Source organism: Argiope bruennichi, chromosome X2 (assembly GCF_947563725.1).
Source record: "Argiope bruennichi chromosome X2, qqArgBrue1.1, whole genome shotgun sequence".
In the NCBI taxonomy this organism is placed as follows: domain Eukaryota; kingdom Metazoa; phylum Arthropoda; class Arachnida; order Araneae; family Araneidae; genus Argiope; species Argiope bruennichi.
The window spans coordinates 46,010,661-46,037,713 of NC_079163.1; the positions used below are offsets into that span (position 1 = coordinate 46,010,661).

Genomic DNA, 27,053 nt, shown 5'->3' on the forward strand with positions numbered 1-27,053 from the left:
ATGATTTTATTGTAGACATTTTTAGACATCAGAATTTGCTTATAAATTACCAATTCTAGTTTCGCTATGTTAGGAACCTTTAAGACACCTAAACTTCTGCGCCTGAGTTTATAAGACAAATGTTTTTTGATTTATGGAGGCAGAGTTTTGGGGTTTCAGAAAGGGAACAAAAGACTATTTAAATGTCTGAACAGGATATGACATTATAATTTACAAAGTGCATGACATCTTTTGAAACTTCTTCCTAACTATTCTTTTTTTATTTAATAGCAATATCCTTTGCTTTTTTTCACAAATAAAATACAGAAATACTTTGCATATTTGTAATTTCAAAAAAAAATTACAATGTAGCTTAGTATGTATTTTAAAATATAATGACTGATTCAAAGGAGATTTTAAATATATTTCTTAATTGTTACTTATTAAATTGTTTTATAGTATTTATGCAAAACCAGAACATTCAGACGCCAAATCCAAATGCGCATTATAGTGCTTCTAAAAACAGTTTGGTTTTCATTAATGATTATAAGTACTAACTCACATTTAAAATTAAAAATCGGCGGATATTAGTAAAATTTGTAGCAATAACTATTAGAAAGGATTTCGATTAAAATGCATCGCCCCTTTAAAAAAATTCGAAAATAAACGCCGAAGAAACATTTATGAAATTTTAAATGTGTACAAAAATCATGCTTTGCTTAATAACATATAAGTCATTTAAAACAATATATTTAAGATAAATAGCATTATTTTTCGGCATTTCGCTTTGTAATTTTAAATAATTACTAATAATAAGAAGAAATGTATGCAATTTTTTTTAAAAACTTTACGACACAAGAATTCTTATTAAATTTGCTCTAAATAATTTTTTAACTATAATAGAAGAATTAACAGTAAAAAATTCTTATGGAACTATAAATTCGCGCATTTTTTTTTAACATAGCACTATTAACCAGACATCTTGAAAGACAAATCAATAATTTTTGGCACTCTGCCAGTGAGTTTAGGGATGGCCGAAGCAGATGCTCTATAGTGAAGACGCGATTTTTTTTTTTTTTTTTTTTTCCTTTTTTGCTCTTGAGTTATTTTATTTCATCTAATGAAAACGGTGAAATTGTAAGCAATGATACACAATTCTTAAATTCGAAATACTATTCTTTTACTATTAGTGGATTATTTCAACAATTTTCTAAATTAATCAACATTTTCTTTTATTAGTAATACTTTGCATGAAATGCAATAAATCAGTTGAAAAATTTCTAATTTTAATCAATGATTTATTTTTCGTTAAACTTAATTATCTTTTAATTTATTTTTTATCTATCTTTCTTGAAATATTTCTCTTGCAGAAACTACATTTTAACTAATGAGTAACTTGGAAATCTTTGCATCTTTCTTGAACATTCTACAGTTTTTTTTTCCAATAGAACTCAAGAATTTTGTGATAAAATGTTAACTTTTTTTAAGTTAACTAATTAAACAAACATCTGTTATTATTTACAATGTATAATTTTTTTTTGTCTCGCACTTATACGCACATATGATATGAAACAAGACTTCATGTCTGTTATTTCGTGGTAAAATATAACCAATTATTTATTATTATATTTATTTTATTTTTGCTATAGGCTCTCTGTTCAACTAAATCTGAATATTTGGGGAAACAGATAAGATTTAATTCCTAACATAACATAGCAATTTTATACATTCTTGTTATTTCAAAATATCCTGAATAATTGTAAGTTTTTTAGTGCAATTTGAAAAATATATTCTTGAGGTTTTTGCTATACAGTTTTATTAAAAGTAACCATTTTTACTATTAATATTTTATCTTTTAAAAAAGTATAATGAAAAGGAATGTACAAAGGATAATTTTTTTCCAAGCATCGAAGGTGATTTATTAAAATATTTAAATACCCTGTGTAGAACTATGCGTTATTTGTTCAGATACGTTATTTGTTCAGAATGTTAAAATATATGATTACAAAGGCACGGTAAATCACTTTATTCAAATACCAGACATTCGCGTACTCCTGAATCGTTTCTAATTTACTTCAATTAATCATTAACTAAATTAAATTAAAAGGAATTTCTAAAAAGCCGTAATGCTTACTTTAAACATTAAACAATGTGAAAGAAGAAAGTTGATTTAAAAAATTATGTTTTAATATAACCTACTCCGATAATTTGTTCCATCGTATATAAATAAAATACACAATAATAGATCGTTTAATTTATGTATCTCTTATTTTCTTATTTTCAATTAATCCTACGATACAAGAATGATTTTTAATAGTTATTTATTGGTAATTAAAGAAAATAAGTTAATACGTTGCAAAGCATTATTTAAGTTTCATATCAGATATACTCTTCAGATTGCAAAACATTTTACTTCTTACAACATGACTTACAACTTTTCCTGATTTTTCAGTAAAAAACTTGCAAGCTTTTCGTATCAGTGTTTCCGGTAAACCGGCAACAAGAAAAATGTTTGAGTTAAAAGCATTTTGTTACTTAAATACTAGAATAATCGTCCTGTGGTGCTTGAGAGTAGATAATTTTAATCAAGTGCTAGTCGCACCTTTCCCAGAAGATTATTTAGGTCAGAACACGACCCCCTTAATATCACTCAGCCTTTTGTTTAGTTTGAAGCGCATTGTACTCCACGCTCGCTGAATATATAAATATATATTTTTTTTTATCAGTATGCGTTTGGCTTCTACCCAAACTGGCTAAGCATCAAAAGGCATTTTTATCTCGCGAAAATGCGATACATTCAAAAGGTGAAATTGAAATATGTCTCACAACACTTGTTTCGATGTTCTGACAATTAATTATTCCCTTATAATTCATCAAAGTAATTTATGGTTTTCATAAAATTACTAATTGCTCCATTAACCAATTTCTTCGAAAAAGAAAATTAAAAATTTCATTTTCAGTCGGCCCTATTTCAAATTCAATAAGTATTAAAATTATTTTTACTGGAAATCTTTTGAAAATAGTAGAATTTTTTTAAACGGCTCTAAGTAATTCTTGTGTGAAAGTAAATTTATGATTATTTAATGAGTATAATTGATAGACGCGCAGTTTTAAATAATTTACTCAGTTAAAGACTGAATTAATATTCAGGAAAAACAACATTTAAAAGATCTTACCAGATCCTGTCACTTTATTGACACCCTATGTTTTATATTTTTCCAAATTATTTACGACATGCAATTATTTTTTTTTCATCTGTGTTAATATATTGCCAATCTCAATTAATGCCAAGAAACCCAATCCAGGGACCAAGTTTTATTTATTTGTTTAAGGAATTGTTAATGATAGAGTCAACTAATAACGTGTAACACAAGTGAAATACGTTACAACGATTTCATTTTGGAATTCACTGCGCATTTGGCTGGAGGATCCCATTTTGAAATACCTTTTGGGTTACTTTGGGAGCAGACAGATAATGAGGACGACACCTGAACCGGCATGATCTGCGGCATATTTTAAGAGCAGCTTTTTTAAATGGCCGGATTTAAAAGCACAGAGTACCCAATACGATCATATATCAATTAACTTTCCAACTGAAGTTCTCCGCTTGGCTACGATTTAAAAAAAAAAAATGCCTTTTACTAAAACTATGAGGTTTCTAGAAATATGAAATTAGCCCAGCAAATCAGATTCCTCTAAACACAAGTCATTTTTTATTTTTTCTGTATCAAAACATGTGTTCTTTTTATCGTAATTTACATTTGACAGTATATTAAAATATCAAATTGTAGGGAATTATGAAGATACGCCTTCTACGTTATCTAAAGAAACAAAATTAAGTCACTATAATTGATTGGATTGGATATGAAATTAATTATATATATTGCTTTCTTATATGTTATGTTATTTACATATACTTTCATATATGCATATGAATAATCAGATGCGATCTGATTTGGAGGTTATTATTTTTTGATATACCATACTTTATATACCATATTACTTTATATACTTTATATTACCATATTACTTTATATACCATATACCATATATTATATACCATAATTTATTATGAAACGGATAAAATTATACACTAGTCCGGGAGAATAGAAATTTAAAACTTCTCATTAGTTTTGAAGAATCTTTTTTAGTTTTTATGAGAAATATAGAAAATTCCTCCCAGATCTTTTGTAAAAATATTGTATTTTTGTTAATAAATATTAAAAATCAGAATAACATATATGGATCCTATGTATGACCTGTAGTATAATCCTATGATAGGAATCGCATAAGCTGCAAGTAAACATACTGCAACAAAACTTCTTGCGAATAATGAGAAGTATTTAGTAAAGATAACAACGGTTTTAAAATCGCAATGAATTTATCACGATTTATATTTTATCTAAAACGAATGTTGCTTGAAAAAAAGAATAATTTTCTTTAAAAAATTTGCATTAAAAATTTCTAACTAGGATAAAAATTCTTACCAACAGGATATTTAAATAATGTTGAATGCTGCTCTTTGAATTTATAAAATGTATTTTATCTCATATTCTGATGTTTGAAGAAACAATTTTATATTGAAAAATTTCAGCCATTTGGTATCCCAAAATATCAAACAATTTAAACTGAAAGATAAATAATTCTTATTAACATTATGAACTCTATAAATTCCAAATATATTTGTTTCAGTGTTATTAATTTACAATTTTAATTAAGAAATGCGCATTATTTCTTGATTTACTCTTCCACACAACATTATCCATCTATTCAATGAATTTAAGAGTTAAAGACTATAAATGAATTATTAATAAAAATACGAAAATCAACCTTATGAAATTATCTAACTTAAAATTCTTAATTTAGTCTAAAGGAGAACAATGGGGAAAATTTAATTTAATTTATTATTCCTATTGTTTTTGTTCAGATAATTGTATTGATATATTTGTTGTTTACTTTTATTTGAAATATTATAATAATTATTATTATTGTTATTTCGTTTTAATAATAAAAGGATTTCTTAGCTTACACTTTTCTGTAAAATCTATAAATAAAATGCTTATATTATGGAATACGCTCAAATTAATAAAACATTATAGTTGTGATTTTCAAATGAAATAAGGGAATGAAATCATTTTAAATTTTTAGTAAAAAACAAAGTTATACCTCTTGATAAAATTCAATTACCAAACTCCTGATCTAAAACCATTTCCCATTACTTGAAACACAACTTGATAACATCAAAATGATTGGATCATAATGGAAACCAATATATAGTTAATATTGATTAATTATGTTAAGCAATAAAAAAAATCATAAAAACACACAGTACATTAAATGAAACAAAAAATGAAATCATCAGTCCCGTCTGATGAAAAAATATTAATCAGGCCAATCCAGAAGAAAATACAAGTATTAAGCTATTTTCAATTACATCAAGAAAAGGAACATGAAGTATTCCACTTCTTAGTATTAATTTTCTACTGCAATGCTATTGGTTTTTTAGTAGAAATTATTCTGTGAATAAAAAAACGCGGCGATCCTGATTTTGTCCTGTATTAAAGTCTTGAGTTCCTAGTTATTAAAATTCAGATTAGCGATATATCGACTTAAAATACTAGATATGTTTGACCTTTATTCTTTTAAAGAATGATGTTAAAGATAATTATTGACAGTGTGGAATTATGAATATAAATCTCCTGGAAGATATCCATGATTTTTTCTTATGAATTTTTAAATTTTATGAATCGTGAATGCTTTTAAGCTTCCAGGAAATCGCTATATTATGTTTACTTTAAAGTGTTTAAGTACACCATTTATCATTTAATAGGGAACAAAAATTATGACATAATAATGCTTATAGAACGGCATGTATGCGCAAATTGCGTCATGCTGCATGCATGATGCAAAAATCTTTCAAAATGCTTTAGGGCAGGCCCCTAAATATAGAACAACTAAATTTAGGAAGTAGCTACTTCTTGGGTTGTTGATGGAAATTAAGAAATGGTTTCTTCTTCAATTAAAAATCTATCATATTTCCAAAGTCTTTCTTCAATAACTTAGATGTATGCCTCAATAACTTAGGTAAGACCGTTTTTACATCAATTTAAAATTAAAAAAATAGGCTTTTTAGTTATACCAATTTTATTCTTTAATTTTAATTAAGTTTTAAACACATATTTAGTGTATTTTATAATAATATTTTTCGTTGCTTTAGTTACTAAATTTATGCAAACGCTTGCTGTGGTGATATAAAAACACACTTTTGTGAATACATTATCTTTGCTATAAAAATAAGTTTTAAAAATAAAATGAAAATAGACGATTTAAGACCTAAACATTACAGATCTACAATGTTTCGAACTAGAATCTCGAGTCTACTTTATTTATTTATTTATTTTTATTAATCTATCTATTCATTTTGCATCTCATAAGACGATAGCTAGAAAAGTAGATTTCAAATCACCTGCTTGCATTATGCCTTTTAAAATACAAACGTGTAAAATATTTCAGCGTAATCATACTCTCGTATATTATAAATGTTGTGTTTCAGTGCCATTTTTGTCGGGTTTTTTCCTCCACTTTTGAGAGATGATTGTCGAGACCGGGGATCGAAACAAAGGAAGCAATATCCATGGGGTTTGGTCCTTGGGGAGAAACCGTCGGCCGGAACGTGGGTGGGTTAGTTTATATGAGAGGCCAGCATGCCGCTCATTACTTTAACATCCGGATGGGCTTTCGCCGTTATTCATTGGTTGGTTCAGTAACTGCCAATTAGGGAATCGATTTATAGTAAATGACATATTAAATAGCAAAACAAAATAAAATGCCTCTCATGAACCAGGGCATTTTTTTATAATTGAGTCATTACTTCCATTATCATCTCTGTTATAATACAACCAATATTGTAATATTAAATACATTATTACTTTTCTATTATTGTCATTATTATTAAATTTTATGGAAAATATCTCAGGTAAATTTTATTTTAAATTCGATTATCAGCTTTTCATCCAAAATATTGCTTTATATATCTCATATATTATTTAGGATATTACTGTAAGTTAATTAAATAGCATACGAACTATGTAAGAAACGAAACTTCGTGAGATTATTTTAAACAAAATATCCACAATTCGGTATTGAAAAATGACAAAGTTACTTTACTTTACTTTACTTTCCAAAAAAAAAATGAGATTTAGTTTCAATTTTTTTTTTTTTTTTTTTTTTTTATTATTATTCTTCTAAAAAAAATTCCCAACAAAAGGTTTTCAAAAATGAAAAATTTTTAGACAAGTTATTTTATTTTATTTCCAGGTGCAAATGTATTTTAAAAAAATTTGTTTGCAATTTAATACATTAGATGCTGCCTTATTTTTAAAAACGATATGATCTCAAATAAAATCCAGGAAGGAAGTAGATTCATTCTTAATTTTGAAATTTTGAAATTCTTAAATTTTGAAATTGCGAAAAAACGTAATAAAATTTTTAAAATGCAATTTTTTGAATTTTAGATCTCGAACGTATTATGAATCCTTTTTCAGACTTTTATTTTTTATTTCATAAATTTTTACTTTTATTTTCTCTGTCACTCTATATATCAAAATATTATTTTTATCTTTTTTGTTATAAGTATTAAGATTATAATGAAATGATAAATGTTTGATTTTTACAATAAATAATAAATATTATTAAATAACTATAAATTTATGTTAATAAATATAAATTATAGTAAACAAATTACAAATATCTTGAAAACTGTGATAGTTAACTATATTTTTCACTATTTTTGTACTAATGCAATTAATCTAGAATTCTTTAGAATGTAATCATTATCATATTATCCTTTGTCGTGTTTCAGAAAATAATATCTCCTTTTTTTCTTTCTTTTTCAGGAAGTTGGGAGTATCATTGGAAAAGTAAGTTTCATTATATAAAATTCCTTTATTTAATAAATATATTCTTATGCGCTTAGATAAATTCTTTTAAATATAAGAAATTGATAATTTAAAAAAAATGTACTTGAAAATCAGTATATGTGAATTCAATTTTTTTTATTGTTTATTCATCATAATAACAAAATTAAAGGAGTGATATAAATTTTATAATGATATTTTAAAATTTGTTAATAAGATTTGAATTTTATATATAAAATATAATTAAGAATTTTTTTTTAATATACATATTTTTTTTCCATTGCAGAAAGGCGATAATATCAAAAAATTCCGAGAAGAGGTGAGAGAAATCAAATTTTATTTGTCTTCTTTTGTTCATAATTCACCATTTTAAATAATATTTCTAGCAATAACATAGTTGATGTAAAAGAATACTAGGAATACTAGTGAAAATACAATTATCCTTTCATAAGAGGGAGAATGTAATCCTTCATATAAATTTAGAGACGTCATTAAATATTCCGTAAACAACTACAACTACTAACTTTGTTGCAAAGCATTCTTTTAAAGAAAAATATCCTTTAATGCTGTAAAATATTGATGTAAAAGGATATAAGTAATGATACAATTGTTTCAAACAATCTATTTGAAATCAAGTTAAAAACTTCATGAAGCCTTAGACAAATGTTATGTAGTTTTTAAAGAATATTTTATAACATTACGTAAATTAAAAATATTGCTGGACAATTATTCTAGAAAACATTTTTTTAAGTAAGAGAGAAATGAAAAAATAATGGTTATCCAGAAACGAAAAATAAACTGGAATAAAGAAAGAATAATTTCAATAGTACCAAAATTTAGAAAAATTACTTGTTTGATGAGTAAAGTTTTTACTGACAGAAACTGAACTATTACAACCTTATTAAACTAAAAAGTTGAACACTTAAGTAATAGGTAAGTTCGGAAGATAATGATTTCTATAAATAAAGTTCTAAATTTTAGGGATTTTTTTTATATCAGACATCAACCAAACTAATTATTAGAATGAATTATTTGACGAAATCTCTCAATAAATCTACTCAAATAAATCTTCTAAAAATAGAATTTGATATCCCCTATATTATATCCCGTCACCCATATTATATTGAAATCTTTAAGAGGTTACAATGAATTCGAAATTTCAACTGACACAAATGGATATATTTAATTAATTTACAATTTAGTTACTATGAGGCACTTTTTTAAAATTAGACGAGGGCTATTTTAGGGCGGATATCGTAATTTCGAACTGTCAAGTACTGAGAACGACTCTGAACCAGCATGCTACTTTCCAAACTTCCATGTCACACGAGTGGAAGAAGCTGGATGTACAACGACAGGTTTATTCGTGAAATAGGTATATATATATGATGGTTCTTTTGGTGGAATCGGGTGTCAAGTCTATGATCATCCAACTATGAAGTCAGAACTAGCCATCAGATGCCATGACCCACAATTTGAAAGAAAATTTTAACTATACATTCATAATCTGTGCCTCTTTTTTATCCTATCTGCTGTATACGGAAGATGACATTTCAATTATGCTTTTATATGCATTAATACAGTAAAATTATGTATGAAACCAAAATTAAATTGAAATTATATTCAGTAAAAAAATTCTTAAAAAGCAAATATCAAAACTGTAAATTTGCAAAACGAGAATAATCCACTGTTATATGAAAAAATAATGTCAATAAAGCATAGAATACTTGAATAATGTTAACCTATAATGCTTGATATTGTAGATAAACTCCTAACTTCATTAAAAATGCCAGAGAAGCGTGAAGATTGATCATAGGTTTCTGGATCAGATGATATCAGTTTTGAAAGTGAATTTCGTCTAAAACCGATCTTGGATTCGGAATAAGTGCTTGTGATACTAACTTTTAATGTTAATGCAGTGTAGAAGTCACAAACAATGGTTTAAACTTATGATATGAGTTTTCAATGACCCTCGTATAGTTTCAGGACTAGGCGTAAATCTCAGAGATAAGTGAAACTGAATATCAGTATAAGATCCATTTCCCGCCTAGATACAGGGTGGTCATAAAGTAACTTTCAATGCTTGGAGACATCTCTAGAATTAATGAATGGATTGAACGAAATGGGGAAAAAAACTTCAGCAAAAAAAAGTCACCCTTAGGGACGATGGTGGAACGAAAACATTCAAATCAATAATTACAACCAATGTAAGGAAAGTGGATTTTTTTTTTCCATTTATACTCGAGCGATCAAAAATGCACTTACCATAATGAATCACGTGTCGTATGATATTCACAGACATTTTTTGTTTTCGTTTTATCGGCATTTGGATTATATTTTGAATGTGTTTATCTTACGATAATCGATATATACGGTATTTCATCTTCAAATTTTGGGGAGGATTTTCTTCCACCTGCCTTCCACAATAAGCATATGGCATTTAATTTCTTTCATTGTTAGCTTCAGATGCCTTGAAAGAAAGAAAGTGAATCTTGAATTTACAGTTAATTTTATTTATGAATTTCAGTATAAAATTAACCTTCTTACATAGTTTATTATTTCAAAATGAATGTTCTGATAGCTCTATCGCTTGACCAACTCAAGGAATGAGTTTTAATTCCTTCAACATTCACTTTATAGTTTGATATTAAAAATTTTCTGATGAGTCTTTAACGTAATGTCCTGCATTTCATTATGCATGACAATAATAAATCGTTCTAACAATGCAATAACATACCATAATAATTCAAGTAATCACTATTCTTATCGATTTGTAATGAACAAGCATATTTTCAGTTTGTTCAAATTTAAAAAGGTCCGAAAAAATTACCCGTAGCAGATTTGGAAATATATAATGTAAGATAAAAACACTTTTACCAAACGAATGTAATGCATGACAATGAGAAATTGATTTTATGTTGAAATTACGAATAATATCTGAGGATATCTCAGAAATATTTCAAAAATTTATACCTCATAAAGAGCGTAGGAGTTCTTTATATGAATAATGAATATATGAATTTAAAGTAGGAATGTGTGAATTTTGTGTTTAGGAATCAGTAGGAATATGTGAATTTTGTGTTTAGGAATCAGTAGGAATATGTGAATTTTATGTTTAGGAATCAGTAGGAATATGTGAATTTATAATAAGAACTTAGTAATGTAAGAACGAGATCATACGAACACCTTAAAAAGCAACGTCCTCGCTTTAAACTTTGGCCTATCACAAATAGTGAACTAGAAATGAGCTAGATGACAAGTTCGAAGTCCGCAGCTAGTTGTTTCTTTTATGTTGTTTGTAAATGTCTAATTTTTTAGCTAATTTTAAAGAGTATGTCACAGTAATTCGTTATTCTAAAAAGCCAATTCAATAGGATTTTAAGGACTGCAACCATGTTTCATTTCTATTAAACTTACAGGTATTGCTGCTTGTTTATTTAGTTTGCATATCCGAAAACTGGACACTATTCTTACTCAAATGAGATTCAGTCCAATTTCTATAATAACCTTATTCTTAGAAATATTGTTTTATTTTTTATTTGAAAATAAGTAAGATCCTAAATCAATGATGTATAACAGATTCATCATACAACCAGCCAATATAACATTATGAATCACTTAACTGAATCGCAACCACAGTAAAGTTTTAGCGATTGCCATTTACCGCCTCCATTACGAATCATAATGCTAGTTTAAAAAATTCAACAAAGAAATATGTCAATCACCAATAATGACAGTGATATCAGTTTCGGATTCAAATGATGTATGCTAAGCATTTGAATGCAAATGCATAACTTAATAATAAATTTAAAAGTGTAAAATTTCAAACAGTATAAATACTTAGTTGCGTTGTATTTTGATAAATAGTAAGAAATTAAAAACTTATCTATTGAACTTCACTACTTTTTATATTTATTCCTTTTTCTAAATTTATAAGAATTCATAGTATATTTGGCGCATAAATTAGTGTTTTATCAACGATGTAATGTACTGAAAAAATTCAATTGAAAAAGAATATTGAAAATCTGGAAATCATAAAGATAATGGAGAAAATCACTAGAATTTCATAGAAAAGTGTACGATAATATTTTTGTTCAAGAAATTAATCTCAGTAATACAAAAAAAAAAAAAAAAAAAAAAATGCAGAAAAAAATATGATAAAAAATACAAGAATTTTTCTCTCGCCCAAAATAATAGCAATTAAAAAAATTAGAACGTTCAATAAAAACTAAGTATGTTAACAATTGGTGTTTGGCATTAAATGGTATTAACAACAAGTATTTGGTGGAAAAAAGAATTGTTTTGCTTTCGAAAATGCTTTTTTATGTGAAAATAAAAACAAGTATTTTCGAAAATACCTTTCATAAGAAAATTAATATTTTTATTAATTACAAGAACATCTAAATGGTTAATTTTCTTAATTGAACGTATTAGCGTTAAAGTGGTCTAAGACCGATTTTCTTTGTTTTTCAAAAACAAATTTATCATTAACGGATTACTTGGGAATAAAAATGTTGTAATGCTATAAATTTAGGGTATATGGAACTTAAATTTAATATAAAGATTGGACTGGATAGAACTGAATTGAAATTGCGCTTTGGTTACAATTTTAAGCTTAACATTATTTCAAAAAGAAAAAATAATAATAATGACTTACGCTATTATAAGTTAAACTTTTCTTAAGTTAAGTTTCTTTTGCTTGAAAATTTTAAAAAGGGAATTCTGCTTTTCATTTCGAAGTAGACAAATGTAGTTACCGCGGGCAGTTTTCACTTCTGCTTCAAAGTTACGATGAGTGAAAAAGTACAAAGGAGATAGATAACTATTCTACAGTTCCATTCGCTTTTCATTTCTGTTTCAGTGTAACAGTTGTGATGGTAACACGTTTCAGCTGTTGTCAGTAGCTCACAATTTTTCCTTAGGCGCTAATTCTGTTCTTGACTTTTCATTGACACTTTCTTTCAACTTCTTATAACTTTCCGGCTTATTTCACACTTGCGGTCTTTTAACATTTTCAAGTTTGGACTGATTTGTATTCCCTTAGGCGCGTACGATTGAACTTCTAACTTGACAAGAGAATTCTTCGAATTTAATTGAAATTTTGGCTTTCATTCTTAAAAGATATTCAATAACATGTAACAAGACTGATGCTTGGAAACAATAAATTATCTATTGTTCATGTTTATATTTAGAATTCTAATTTTAAGCACTTTTATATTTATGTCCACATATAAAAAGATGTTTGTGAATTCTTAGAGAGTTAAAAATTACAGATACATCTATTAAATAAAAAACTACGGACATCTAAATTTGCTCGAGGCATGTGCTATTCACTGCGAATACTGATTTATATTAACATAAAAAGTTATTAAAAGAAATAAAAACAATTTTTACATAAGTATTTATTTATATTTCTACACTAAAAAGATTTTTAAATATTTAATTATTCTCTACTTTTTTATTTTTAATTTATATTCAGGAGTTATAAAATCTTCAAAACATTCTTTTCTCAAACTAAATTACCAGGGGGCGCCACTTGTTTAGAAAAAAAACGTATTAGTTTATAATCAAGCTTTTAAATTATTAAAATAGTCTCTAAAAATATTGAAATTCTCTTCGAAAATACTTAATTAAAATTGGCGCAGCTTAGTCAATACCATGGCTCTTGTGCCAATAAAATCCAAAAAAATCCAAAAAAAAAATCGAAAATACTTAAATGTATAAAATTCTAGCATTTTAATACATTAGGAGGCGAGTGAAAAATTATAAAATTAAGTATACGAAAATGAAATAAGTCAAGTTAAATAAAAGTGTGTGATAAACTAACTCACTATTTCTTTCTTTCTCTCTCATATATACTTATAATCTAGATTTCCAAAAGAAAATTTGCGAATCAAGTTCATACATAAAATAGATTTCCCGTATCCAGCCTACCCGACCTGCTGATTAAATTATATATTTCTTCTCAACTTAATAGCAAAATGACTCTGAAATTTTTTTCCACTTAATTTATATATTTGGGAGTAGCGAATCAGCATCAATGATAATCATCTATGTTTGATTATTAAATTCTATTTGCCTTATTTCTTATTACTATCTCAGTTATGTCAAAACTTTAAGACTGAATGAATAAATACAATAATTTTAAATTCGATTTGCCTTCTTAAAGCAATAAATTCTATAATTTCAGATGTTAGCCTAAAATTATTTTTTGAGGTTTGATATCGGACCAAATTTGGTATATGTTTTGATTTTTTTCCAAATGATTAAAAGTGCGTGATTAATTTGATTTTTAAAAATAGTATGTTTATTTGAGATCTTAAGTACATACTGATATAAAAAAATCACGAATAAAATAGTATGCTTTTTTATAAAAATCATTAATACAACTATTTCTTTGGGACATTTTAATTAATGTTTAGCACTTTGAATACTGAATTAATTTTAATTCTGTCATTTAGCTGGTGAAGTATTAATTGTATATCCCTCCACGCTTAATGTTTTAAAAGATTTTGAAACCAAACATTTGTTTGTCTAACTTTATAAATTCCTCATGTTTCATTTAACAAGTATGGAGGACGTTTTTTCCTCGTTTTCCAAATTTGATCCCTTTACTTGAAGAGATGTGTCTGACTGGTGAGTCAAGTTACAGAATTTGTAATATTTAAATCTAATAAAACCAAAGAAGCAATTACCTTAAAAGATAAAAGTCATTTAGAAGCTTTTAAGTATCTTAGGTGCTCTTTATGCTCTTATATGGATTGAAACAAGAATAAATTTCCCAAATAGGATGTGTCATCTAATTAGGAAGTTAAATTAATACTTAGATTATCTAATATTAACACGCAGACAATAGTATGCTCCATATAAATAGGTTTTCAAGAGTCTAGTGGGTAATAATAAGCATATGGAATAAGTGGGTGAAGAAGCAGGCAGTTGTATAAAAATATTTTTCTTTAGTTATTTATACAATATAAAAGAAAAATAAAATATAACTAAAAAGTCAATTCAGAAAAAAAAATCGTAAAAATCACGCATTTTGCATAGATAGATATATATGTACATGAAAGCTAAATGAAAATTTTAATCATAAGTTTTTCATTAAATGACAATTTCATCGGAAATTTTTGCGTATATTTTAATGGTTTGCATTTCTTTGCGTTTCATATTTTTTAAGTTTTCTAATAAGTGATTGCAGCTTCTAGAAAATTAGTTTTCAAACAATAAATTTAGCACTCCCTACAAGTTAAGAAGTGAACAGCCATTAGCAAATAATTAGGTACCAAGTCACACAGCTTCGTCAACTAAATTTACTGCCACATATTCATATTCTTATCTTGATCTAAAGGAAATGTTGAAAAATAACAATGCGTGTTTGCAATGAAATAATCATCTGCGGTTAACCACGCTCCAAAAATAAAGTACAAAAAATCATGGAGATAAAACGTATAACATAAGACAATACAGCAATGATTCATGTAAGCTAGCCCTCTAGCAGTATCAGTGCCAAGAGCGGAAGATATTGGATTTCATCTACGACTTAATACAAGATTCTCAAGAAGATCTGTAAAGCTCTGAAATTCATTAAACGAAGGAAATTGAAACGTATAGACTTTAAGATTGAAAGTTGATTTATCATTAAAAATATTGTACTTAATGATTACTTATTGTATTGTTACTTACTTATTGTATTTATTAATCAAACTGACTTAGGGAGGAAAAAAAACTGTTACTCTTAGCTTTAGCTTAGCTTAAGATATGGCTTTATTTCGCATACACAATTCACCACCACTTTGTCATTTTAAATATTAACTAACCAGGAAATTGTTACATTATCTTTTTGACAAAGCGCGTTTTGTTGAATTTCTATAAAAAAGACCTTACACTTACTGCATATCATACTGAGAAGGACCAATCACTTGCTAATAGAATGCCAGCAGAGACACTGTATATATTGTACAAAAGCATTCAAAAGAACTTTGAGTTAATATTGCCTAAAATTGATTTTAATGTCAAAATAGCAAACGAATAGTTAATTAAGAAAGAAAATTCCTATCTCGAGCCGTAATTAGTTTATTTAAATAAGTATATTTTTCTTACATTTTTTAAAAAATTTGTAATCATATGTTTAATATATTGCATAATTTTTTAATAATTTAAAAAAAATTCAATTAGGGTATAAATAAATGATTTACTATTTGACTTAACAGCATATTTAACCAATGAAAAAGTTTTTGAATTTCTTTTGGTAAAATAAGATATTAGAAATGTTTTCTGGTGAAACAGGCTTTCTTTTTTTCTTCAATTTTTAATAAATAATGAAATTGAGAAACAATAATGGACTGGGAAAATGAAACTCAGGAAGACTTGTATCCTCCAATATTTTTCTACGCTTAGAGACGCGTTTCTTTGTGCACTGGCGAGGTAGGAGTTAAAGATAGCATTCATGCCATTCAGTTTGCCTTGACTGATTCATTTAATGATTGATTGATGAATTTATTCATGAAAAAGCCAATATTGGCTAAGCAACATCAAACGTATTATATATGTGGCAATCTTATGAGGTGAAGCGCAGGCAAAACATTAGTAAGCTAACTTTTTTTTAAAATTTAATTGTGGCGAAGGGGAAAAAGACATCTCAAACTTCGAGCACCATTTATACTTTCTACACGTCTGATCAAGGCAATAAAAATGCGAAACAAACATTTTAAGTTTGAATAGAAATCGATTAAATTTCCATTCTTATGGGCAGGAAAATGTTTATACATCTCTTCTAAAAAAAGATATAAATATTGCAATTCAATATATTGCAAAATATGAGAATTTCAATTCAATTTTTATAAGACGGCCTATGAACCCGCACGAATTATATTGGGTATTGTTGAAAAGGGTATTGAAAAATAAAATATGAGAGCTCTGTATCCTGTGTATAAAGTAGAAAGGTTGTGATATCTCAAATATGACAGAAGTTACAAATCTATCTAGATGACATAATTATTTAAAAGTCCAAATATTTTAATACTTACATTTATAAACCAAAAAAATGTTATTCGATGTAGAAACGATGTGGTAATTCCTTAAATTTTTCCATATATTTAGAATAAAAAAAGGTACTCTTTTCAGTAAAATAAAACTAAAATTTGTCAGTTATGCCAGTTAATTATGCCATAAAATGATAAATTAAACATAATACAATTCGATTTTTCATAAAGATGTTCGAAATTCAGAAAGCATTGTCTGTAACAGAACAATAAACGAATGATTAAATAATAGTTTCATGAATCTTTCTTAATCATATAAATTAGCTTTGAAAATGCATGATTTGCTATAATGTAAACTTTTCATCCCTTCGAAATCATAAAAACTATAATGTAAGCTTTTCATCCATTCGAAATCATAAAAACTATAATGTAAGCTTTTCATCCATTCGAAATCATAAAAACTATAATGTAAGCTTTTCATCCATTCGAAATCATAAAAACTATAATGTAAGCTTTTCATCCATTCGAAATAATAAAAACTTTCTTTTTCTATGGAATCTGAACCATTTAACGCATGCCTGTGCAAATAGCACTATGATTTTAATTATTAGTTTCCCATTACAACAGTTTCAGTCATTCTTCACGTAGCACATGCGGTAACTCATTTTCACAATTAAAATTTGTCTGAATAACTACAGATGTCTACAAGTGTAAAAAGTACCATGAAAAATGTTGTAAAGTGTAACCGGCATTTTCTGATATTTAATTTATCCTTTTTTCGTAAAATTCATCATCAATGGAGGGAATTTTTACAGGAAATTAAAGGTGATTCTAAGTCACATGAAAATGCATATAATAAATCATTATTTCGTTGCTGTTTTTTTTCCTATTACATCTGTCAATTCCATGTTAAATAGCAATTTATTTTATTTCTTTTCAGGCCATTAGTATTTTTATTTAAAAAGAGCCAGTTATTTAGAAAAAATGATTTTTCATAATGCTTATATTCTTCGATATATAAAGTATAATGCTAATATTCGATTCGCAAAAGAAGGCAACTGTTGGATATAAGTGTAATTTAACAATTCCTCAGAATTAGTGGATTCTCACTTCTTATCTAAGTTGCATCGTATCATATTACACAACCAAAGCTAGTCGTTTTCAAAACAAAATAAGTACATAGAATATATAATAATTAAAGGATAATTGTATTTTTAAATGTATTCTTTTATTATTAGAACACTCAGATCATGCAGCATCATTTTTTCATAATTCATGGTTCTCTTTATCAATTTTTTAAAATCTAAATTACAACACATCGTAATAAACAACTAAAGCGAGTCGTTTTCAGAACAAATTAAATTCCCAGATTATATAATAATAAAAGGATAGTTGTATTCTTAAATGTATTATTTTATAATTCAAACACTCAGATCATGTAATATCATTTCTTTCATAATTGATGGATTCTCTTCATCATATTTTTTATCTAAGTTACAAAGCACCCTACGATACAATATAACAGTTGTATGTCATCCTCCACTAACAAATGCACCCCGATTTCAAAATGGCTGTTTCTTATGAATATATAACTTCATTTCAGAGTGGTGCAAAAATCAATATATCCGACGGATCCTGTCCTGAGCGTATAGTTACAGTAACCGGGTGTACCGATGCCATCCTCAAGGCTTTCTCCCTCATAGCGAGGAAATTTGAAGAGGTAAGCAAACATCATTACTGTTTCTTTGTTCTGGTATAGCGTGACATCAGAACAGCGTTTTATTTGACCACTCGACGAGTCCCTGCTACGCTGCCCACGTATCCAAGCATTTATGAGCCAGAATGATGCTTGCCTTCAAGTTTCAAATGATGTGTTCTGTTTAGCAATTGATGTGTAATATGCTTGTACAATCATAAAAATGACTTCAGGGCTCTATTCTTCCCTCTTGTGAAAGTCGGAACAAATCTATTCGCGGAATAAACTAGGCAGCATCAATTCAGGGTTGTTTTTTTTTATGGTATTGTATTACAAATGGAAGAATGTGTTTAAGGGCCATAAAAAAAATACAGCCACACGAACAATGCATTATTTGATTATGCATGTTCAGCCAAATTTTTAGCACTTGATCGACTCACTAATCATTATTCACTTGTTTTTTATTTATATTAACTAAGTATTTGTATGTTTCGAATTCGACTCATTAACTTAGAGATAAAGATATAAAATGTAAGATATATAATTATTTTTTTTGTGATGAGCGTAAATTACGTAAAACAGTGATATTTGCAATTGACACGGGAGTTTCATGAAAGGAACAAACACCAAAAGCTTTTTTCCCTTTTTATTTTGCACCCAATTTAAGTTATACATAGTTGCTCATAGTTAGATATGAAAAAGGAATGTAAACATCTAAATAATTATTTATAACATATTATTTAAAATTTGATAAAGAGAAAAAAATAACCATGAATATAAATCAGGGTTGCCACTCAAATTTAGAAAAAAAAACATATTCCCTATGTTTTCATTGTACGAATATTCAAGATATGAGGAAATGCGCAAAAGGTACTGATGTACTAGTTTTAATCAAATGTGGTTTTAAGGAGTGGAAAAAGCCAGGAAAGGAAGCAATAATTTAACGTTATTCGGAATAACATAATGAAAGAAGTTTTATATTAGCATACGTAAAAATAATTATATTTAGTTATCTAGAATTTAGCAAGACAAAATTTATAAATTAAGGGGGGGGGTGGATATATTGTCTCTCATGGTCTTTAACTGTAAGTCACACAAAATTAAAGACCCGGAAGAAATAAAATAAAACATTTTTGTTATCATAATACAAATCATTTAATGATTATTTAACAAAAAAATATTACAAAGCAAGATGACTTTTTTATTTATTCAATTTTTTCAATTCAAATATCTGAGCATCAGTTTCTGCAGATATTTCAGCCATCAGTTTCATGGAGCTAATGGACCTAATCCGTAACAAATAAAGTACGACATTTCTGTACGGCCTAACATACATTTTTTAGCTATTTCACAGTAAAAAGTTCAAAATCGGTTTATTTTCGAACATTAAATTTGACGTTTTCGAATTTGACATGTCGTTGTTTCCTGTATTACTTTTAGATACCAAGTCCGACATCAATTATGACTTTTTTGAACTGACAGGTAGTCTTGTATGTTTTCCTCTTTGGCATGACTAGTAAGTGCCTGTTTTCCCATATCACTTAGATTTATTTTCTTACAAATCAAGCAGTACCCAATAAATGAATTTTGTGGAACTTCTCGAACCCATTCAGCAAAATCAGGATTGAATTTTTTATCCGTCCAATTCATATTAAATATAGATTTTCAGCAGATCATTGTTTTACAAAAATTATCTAATCTACTTGGAATGAGCTCACAGTTTCACAAATAATAAACAAACTATTCAGTAAGCTCAAGTATGGTTGACTAAGCACCACCGCGCTGCTTCCGCAGATTAAATATTGTTAACCACTTGAGAAATGTATTATATTCCTCCACACAGTTACAGAAATTTCGCCCATGCTCATTAGATGTAATTCGGGAATCTTATGAAAAAAGAACAACTACATCGCAAATCGAAACTGGAATGTTTATACAGAAAAAAAGGGGGAGAGAGAAAAGGGGTGAGTTTCCGTATTACACAACCACGAATGGTATTGTTTCATTTTAGAAGCTATGACTACGATCTTTTATTTTTGCAGTCTTTAGAGATCGGCATTTTATAGGTGGGAAAAAATATCTCAGAAAAACTTAAAATTCCCTGTTTTCCATGCTTTTATGAAATTTTTTTAATTACCCTACATTTCCCCAATTTTCAAAGACGATTTTAAAATTTCCTGTGTTTTCCCGGTTCTCCCGGTGGCGTGGCAACCCTGTTAAATATAATAGTAAATATAAAACAATAATTCTTCATACGGCTGAAAACATCTAATAAACATAAAAACATCTAATAAACATGAAAACCTCTAAATAAACTAATTATTTAAATCATATTATTTAAAATTTGGTAAAGAAAAAAATAACAATGAACATAAACATAATAATACATATAAAATACCAATTCTCCATACTGCTGATTTAATTTCTACTTTTTCCAACAGGAAAATGCTTATACAATTCGTCTAAAGTAAAATATAAATATTACACTTCGACAAGTATACAGAATATAGAATTTCAATTCAGTGTTTATAAGGCAACCTATAGTTCTGCACTTCGCAAAACTTCATACACACACACACAAAAAAAAAAAATTCAGAGACTTCTATCGTGTTTGTTTCTTGTCAATGTGTTTTACGATCAAAAGTTAATTCCAATCTGGAGAGATTATTTTCAGATTATACTGAAAGAACTAGGTTTATTTTTAGTTTGCTCACTGTTGCATATAGAAAAGAAACAAAAACATCCAAATAAACCAATTATTTAAATCATCTTATAAATAATATAGAAAATAAAATAATTAACAAAGAACATAAGGAAAACAATAAATGCAAAATAACAATTATCCATACTGCAGATTCAATTTCTATTTTTCCTGATAGGAAAATTCTTATAAAATTCTTCTAAAGTAAAATATAAAGATCACAGTTCGAAAAGTATACAAATTTCAAATCAGTTTTGATAAGGCAATCTATGGTTCTCAACTTCGTATAACTTTATGAATTAAAAGTTAAGTTCAGAGACTTCTATCACGTTTGTTTCTTGTCAAAAGAAATCAAAAGTTAATTCCAATCCGTAGAGATTATTTTCAGGTTATAATGAAAGAATTAGGTTTATTTATAGTTGCTCACTGTTGCATATAGAAAAAAACGAAAAAATCCAAATAAATCAATTATTTAAATCATCTTATTAATAATATAGAAAAGAAAATAATTAACAATGAACATAAGGTAAACAATCAATATAAAATAACAATTATCCATACTGCTGATTCAATTTCTAATTTTTTTTTGTGACAGGAAAAAGGTTATACAATTCTTGTAAAGTAAAATATAAAGATCACAGTTCGACAAGTATACAAATTTCAATTCAGTTTTGATAAGGCAACCTATGGTTCTCAACTTCATATAACTTTATGCACTAAAAGTAAAGTTCTGAGACTTCTATCGCGTTTGTGTCTTGTCAAAAAAAACCTAAAGTTAATTCCAATCCGTAGAGATTATTTTCAGGTTATAATGAAAGAATTAGGTTTATTTATAGTTGCTCACTGTTGCATATAGAAAAGAAACGAAAACATCCAAATAAATCAATTATTTAAATCATCTTATTAATGATATAGAAAAGAAAATAATTAACAATGAACATAAGGTAAACAATCAATATAAAATAACAATTATCCATACTGCTGATTCAATTTCTATTTTTTTGTGACAGGAAAATACTTATACAATTCTTTTAAAGTAAAATATAAGTTGATTCCAATCTGTAGAGATTATTTTCAGATTATACTAAAAGAACTAGATTTTCAGAACTTCAATCTGGAACACTCTAGAACATGAGCTCGCAATCCGGGATGCTGCCAAAAAGAAGATGTAGAACAAAATCTAAAAATATGGAATATAAAATCAAAGCAGTAAATTAGTTCACCAGTTGAGAAAAACAAGAAGAATTACAGAATCATGAATAATACATTTTGATATTAATTTTTCTATTTTTACTTGGGATTGATTCATCTATATTGATTATATGAAGCTGATCATATAAAGTTACGAAAGATAGAAACTTATATTTTAAATTTTAAATTAAAAAAACTTATTTCAATAAAACCCGCCTACTATTTGATAAGTAAAAATTGGAACAATCCGGAATGTTTAAATTTGTTTCAGGATTTCTCATTCTGAAACAAAAAGGCGAGAATTGGAACATTTCCGGCGAATTTTGGGATGTATTGTTTCTTTACAGGTATTGAAAAAAAATTAAGAAATTAAAAGTAATTTTTAATTAATCTTTTAAAGAACTAAGTCTAATCATTTTTAAGGTGAACTATTTTCGGATATGTAAATTTAAAGGTAAATTCAGGAATATATTATGTTATACTATTTAAACCCTTTATCTTTTTATAGCAAGAAATATAAAGATAGATTTATTTCGTTGCAAATGTATAAGAATTTATTCACAATCTTGCATGTAAAAAACGGCTGAAAATTGTATGACGTTTAGGGGATAAAAGAATAAGGCACTATAGAAGCGAAACCTACATTACCTTACACCTTACCTTAAGAATTAAGGAGAAAACATGGGTAAAAGAGCACTCTATTATTATGATATCTTTTTTCAAAATAGATGATTTATAATTCATTATCACATATAAAATATTTCACAATTTTTCGACTAAATAAATAATTATTCAAAAAATTATACACATCATTATTTTTAAGTTCAATAATAGATAGTAATAGATGGTAATGAACACCTCTTCGTTTTCATTCTAATCAAAATTATATAATTAATCTTTTCTGAGAATATTGTTTTCTGTTCTTATTAAACCCAGTTATATAATTAATCCTTTCTGAGAATATTATTTTCTGTTCTTATTAAACCCAGTTTCTAATAGCAAATATATGCCTTCTCTGTTATATCAAAATGTCGTATGTCAAAAACCACACACAATAAAACTTAACGTAGTTTAATGTAAAAACTGGAACCACTAGCGACATAATACACTTTGTAATAATACCCAGCAATTGCATATCACATGAGAGCATGCAATTTAACATGAGAGCAGATGCAATTTACCAATGCAAAATGCTTACTAGAATAAAATGTCCGGGCTTATTTCACCTACAACATTTAAATACAACAATAATGATGACCTTCTGTACTTTTTCTCCCCGATGGCACAGTATGGCCAAATATGGCTCTTGCGCTAGTAAAATACACACACACACACACAAAAAAAAAATCTCCCCGATTAAAAAGAATACAGTATTGTTTAATTATTTTCATGTATTATTTTCCAATTTTTTTATAGAAATCACATAGCTTTAAAAAATATTTATGAAGAGAACAATTTAATTCTTGCCCATGTTTCTTTCTTAAATATTATTATAATAAGAAGTAAGAGTTCTAGTAAGATTACGCTGAAATGTTTCGCAACGTATAGAAAATCTCAAAAGTGTAACTTAAATTATCTCCGTGAAAGGCTTTTGATTCTTATCAGTTTTGACATTGTGCCATCTCTTCAATTAACGTTTTAATGTCGTCTCATTAATTTTTGAAGAACTGTGCAATTTAACATTTCCCCGTGATTTAATTTCCTTGCTACATCGTATTTTAAGGTACATTTATCTGGCAAGATAGTTTTTCTTTCTTAAATGATGCAAGAGTTAATTTAGTATTTTTATTGTGTTACTTTTTTCATATGTTTTTATGTTGACTGCTTTGCACTACAATCAGTGATAAAATATTATTCTAAATCAAGACGTTTGCATATAATTAAAATTTTATTTGCAAGTAATTAAATATTTTTAAAAATTAAGAAGTGCATGAGTATATTAGCATTAACCCACGAATTTTTATAAAAAGTTTAGAATAAATGGAACAAAGCTACCAATAAAGCACAAAATAGCAGTTATATATATTTACATATTTGGCACTATTTAGGAAATAATATTTTATTTTTACATTCACAGTATCAATATTCAAGCAACGCAATTTTTACATACCCTTAAATTAATTAATTATATTTTTTTTAAGGAAAATCATACTATAGAAAAAAATCCATTTACAGATTACATTACAAAATGAACATAAAAAAACCCTCGAAAACGGCTGTAGGTAGTGAATCATAAAAAGATTTTTTAAGCTATTAAAAAATGTATAAAATAAAAAAAATGCTTTAAGATATTATTAAGAATCTAAAAGTTGTAAACATTTGATTTAGAAACATCTAATGACATATTAAAAATATCACATTTTTCAGAAGATCTATGGGATATTTTATAAAATTTATATAATGAGAATATATCTACATAATTAAATTAGTTAAACACATTCTCAAATAACCGGTTGATTCTAAACATTTTGGCTGGTACAGAAAAATGTATATAGCTTAGTATGTCACAGCAATTAATTAATCATATTATTTGCGTAGGGATTTCCTACACATTATGCAGATACGGTGAAGATATATCATGTGAATGAAAATGGCCATTATCTTTTCGCTTACATTCTCAAATATTACCATAAATTATTTGTATCAAAACAATTCCCGATTCTTAAAGAAGCTGTATTTTATTCAGAATTCGGCCCATATTTCAGAATGCAAATACTATTTAACAACATATGTTGCATTATGTTACAGGCTATTCATTTTTTTAACTGGCTCGTATACGAGATATACAAAATATTTTAATCGTGACAGGATTTGACTTTGAAACCTCTTGGCACCCCGCATTTTAGATCTACTTGAGACCAAAAAAGAAACATTTTTGAATTTAGATGGCTCAAATATTGACAGAGCTAGACGAATGAAATTTGATATGTAATTTTATACTAAAAATACATATCTGCATTAATTAGACAGCAATCTGCCCAAACACTGCCTATTCCGTCGTTCTATGTATTCGTGTGCATGTGAAAGCAATAAATAAAAACTCAACAAAGGAAAACGAGTTTTGATTCATGAAAAGTTAATGTGTTCAAAACATCAAAATTGTAAATTCTCTTCAAATTTTGAACACAGTAGGTAAATGAATTTTGAAATTAGTCGTATCACGCAAAAACTCACGTTGAATCGGAAATCTATGATTCACCCTTGTTATAGTTTGAATCAGAGGACTTAGATAATCCAAATTGTGGTGCATGTACCCTGGGAGGGTGCGCATAATTAATATTGGTAATAATGAAAAAATGAAGCATAAGAAATTAAAATGAAAAGAAAAGTTATAACATATTGTTTCTCCGACTTCGTGAGTAAAGAGGAATGGAAAACCAGAAAGAAACATCGCAATGAGTTTAAGGCAGCTACAGATATGAGATTGTATTTAGCTCCACTGAATAAAAATTTCTGGAATTTAACTCCATGAAATAATTTCAAGGATCACAATGAAATTGTCTTCCATTTTTATAGTAGATTATAATAAGAAATAATTGTTAGATTTTATCATAAGTTAATGAGAAATTATTTCAATACTGTTTTCATTTTTTAATACTATTATAAGAATGCAATAATATTTAAAACCAAAATTCCATCAAACAAATATCCGTCAAATGCTAATAAGTTAGTTCAAATCGTTTGGACCTTAATCAAACCTTTTAACATTATTAGTAATAAGTTCTTGATTCAGAGGGATAATTGGGAAGAGGCGGGGGGGGCTACATAACATTAAGGGGTACTCAGAATTAAAAAGAATGATCAATGGGTATGTAGAAAAAAATTTGTCAAGATTATCAAGGATTTATCAATTACAAATCAGCCATAACTTGTCGACTAACCAATAAATTTCCAACTAAAAATATAATGAAAAGTAACGAAAATATTTTGTTTTATACTGTGAAACATAAATTTGGATTGACTGTTTATAGTTTTTTAAATTTTATAAAAGAAATAATAACATGCTTCAATTGCACACAATCTTTAAACATTTTTATATCTTCTGCTACTTGATTTTGAATCTTTTCTTCTTCAGAAGTTAAATGACGTTTAAAATCAAGAGCTGTGTGATATTTTAATTTTATTGAAATTATTTTTCATGTTCGATTTAAGGTCATTCTAATTATTTGATTTCAGGATTTACAGAATACTACAGCTGGAATCAATGTTCCAAAACCTCCAGTCACTTTACGACTCATCGTCCCTGCTAGTCAGTGTGGTTCCCTTATCGGAAAAGGAGGCTCCAAAATAAAGGAAATAAGAGAGGTAAAATCTGGTCAATAAGTTTCTTGAGTTTCTCTGTTAAGTTTCCTCTATACAAATTGTTCTGCTTGTTTTTCAGGTCACCGGAGCTTCAATCCAAGTAGCCAGCGAGATGCTGCCTAATTCGACGGAACGAGCTGTCACACTTTCGGGTACGGCGGATGCTATCAGCAAATGCATATATCAGATATGCTGCGTTATGATGGAGGTAATAACAAAGCTTCATTCAATTTTCTTTCAAAAACGTATAGTGTTTGAAATAATTTATGATATTTCGAAAGAAGAAA

The 27,053-nt window shown here is 27.3% G+C and overlaps 1 protein-coding gene and 1 long non-coding RNA gene across 7 annotated transcripts in view; one reads left to right on the forward strand and one right to left on the reverse strand.

The window, feature by feature from the left end:
* The window catches only part of LOC129960108 (poly(rC)-binding protein 3-like), a 108,811-nt gene that overhangs the window by 50,220 nt on the left and 31,538 nt on the right, over positions 1–27,053 (forward strand). For all 6 annotated transcript variants that reach the window (XM_056073237.1, XM_056073235.1, XM_056073236.1 and 3 more), the window contains exons 3-7: positions 7,875–7,898; positions 8,182–8,214; positions 18,480–18,596; positions 26,641–26,769; positions 26,846–26,974. In XM_056073237.1, coding sequence (XP_055929212.1) covers positions 7,875–7,898; positions 8,182–8,214; positions 18,480–18,596; positions 26,641–26,769; positions 26,846–26,974 — 432 coding nt within the window. The remainder of the gene's footprint in view (positions 1–7,874; positions 7,899–8,181; positions 8,215–18,479; positions 18,597–26,640; positions 26,770–26,845; positions 26,975–27,053) is intronic.
* LOC129960111 (uncharacterized) overlaps positions 22,374–27,053 on the reverse strand; it is a 64,947-nt gene continuing 60,267 nt past the window's right edge. The window contains exon 4 of the long non-coding RNA XR_008783533.1: positions 22,374–22,453. This is a non-coding gene — a long non-coding RNA (uncharacterized LOC129960111). The remainder of the gene's footprint in view (positions 22,454–27,053) is intronic.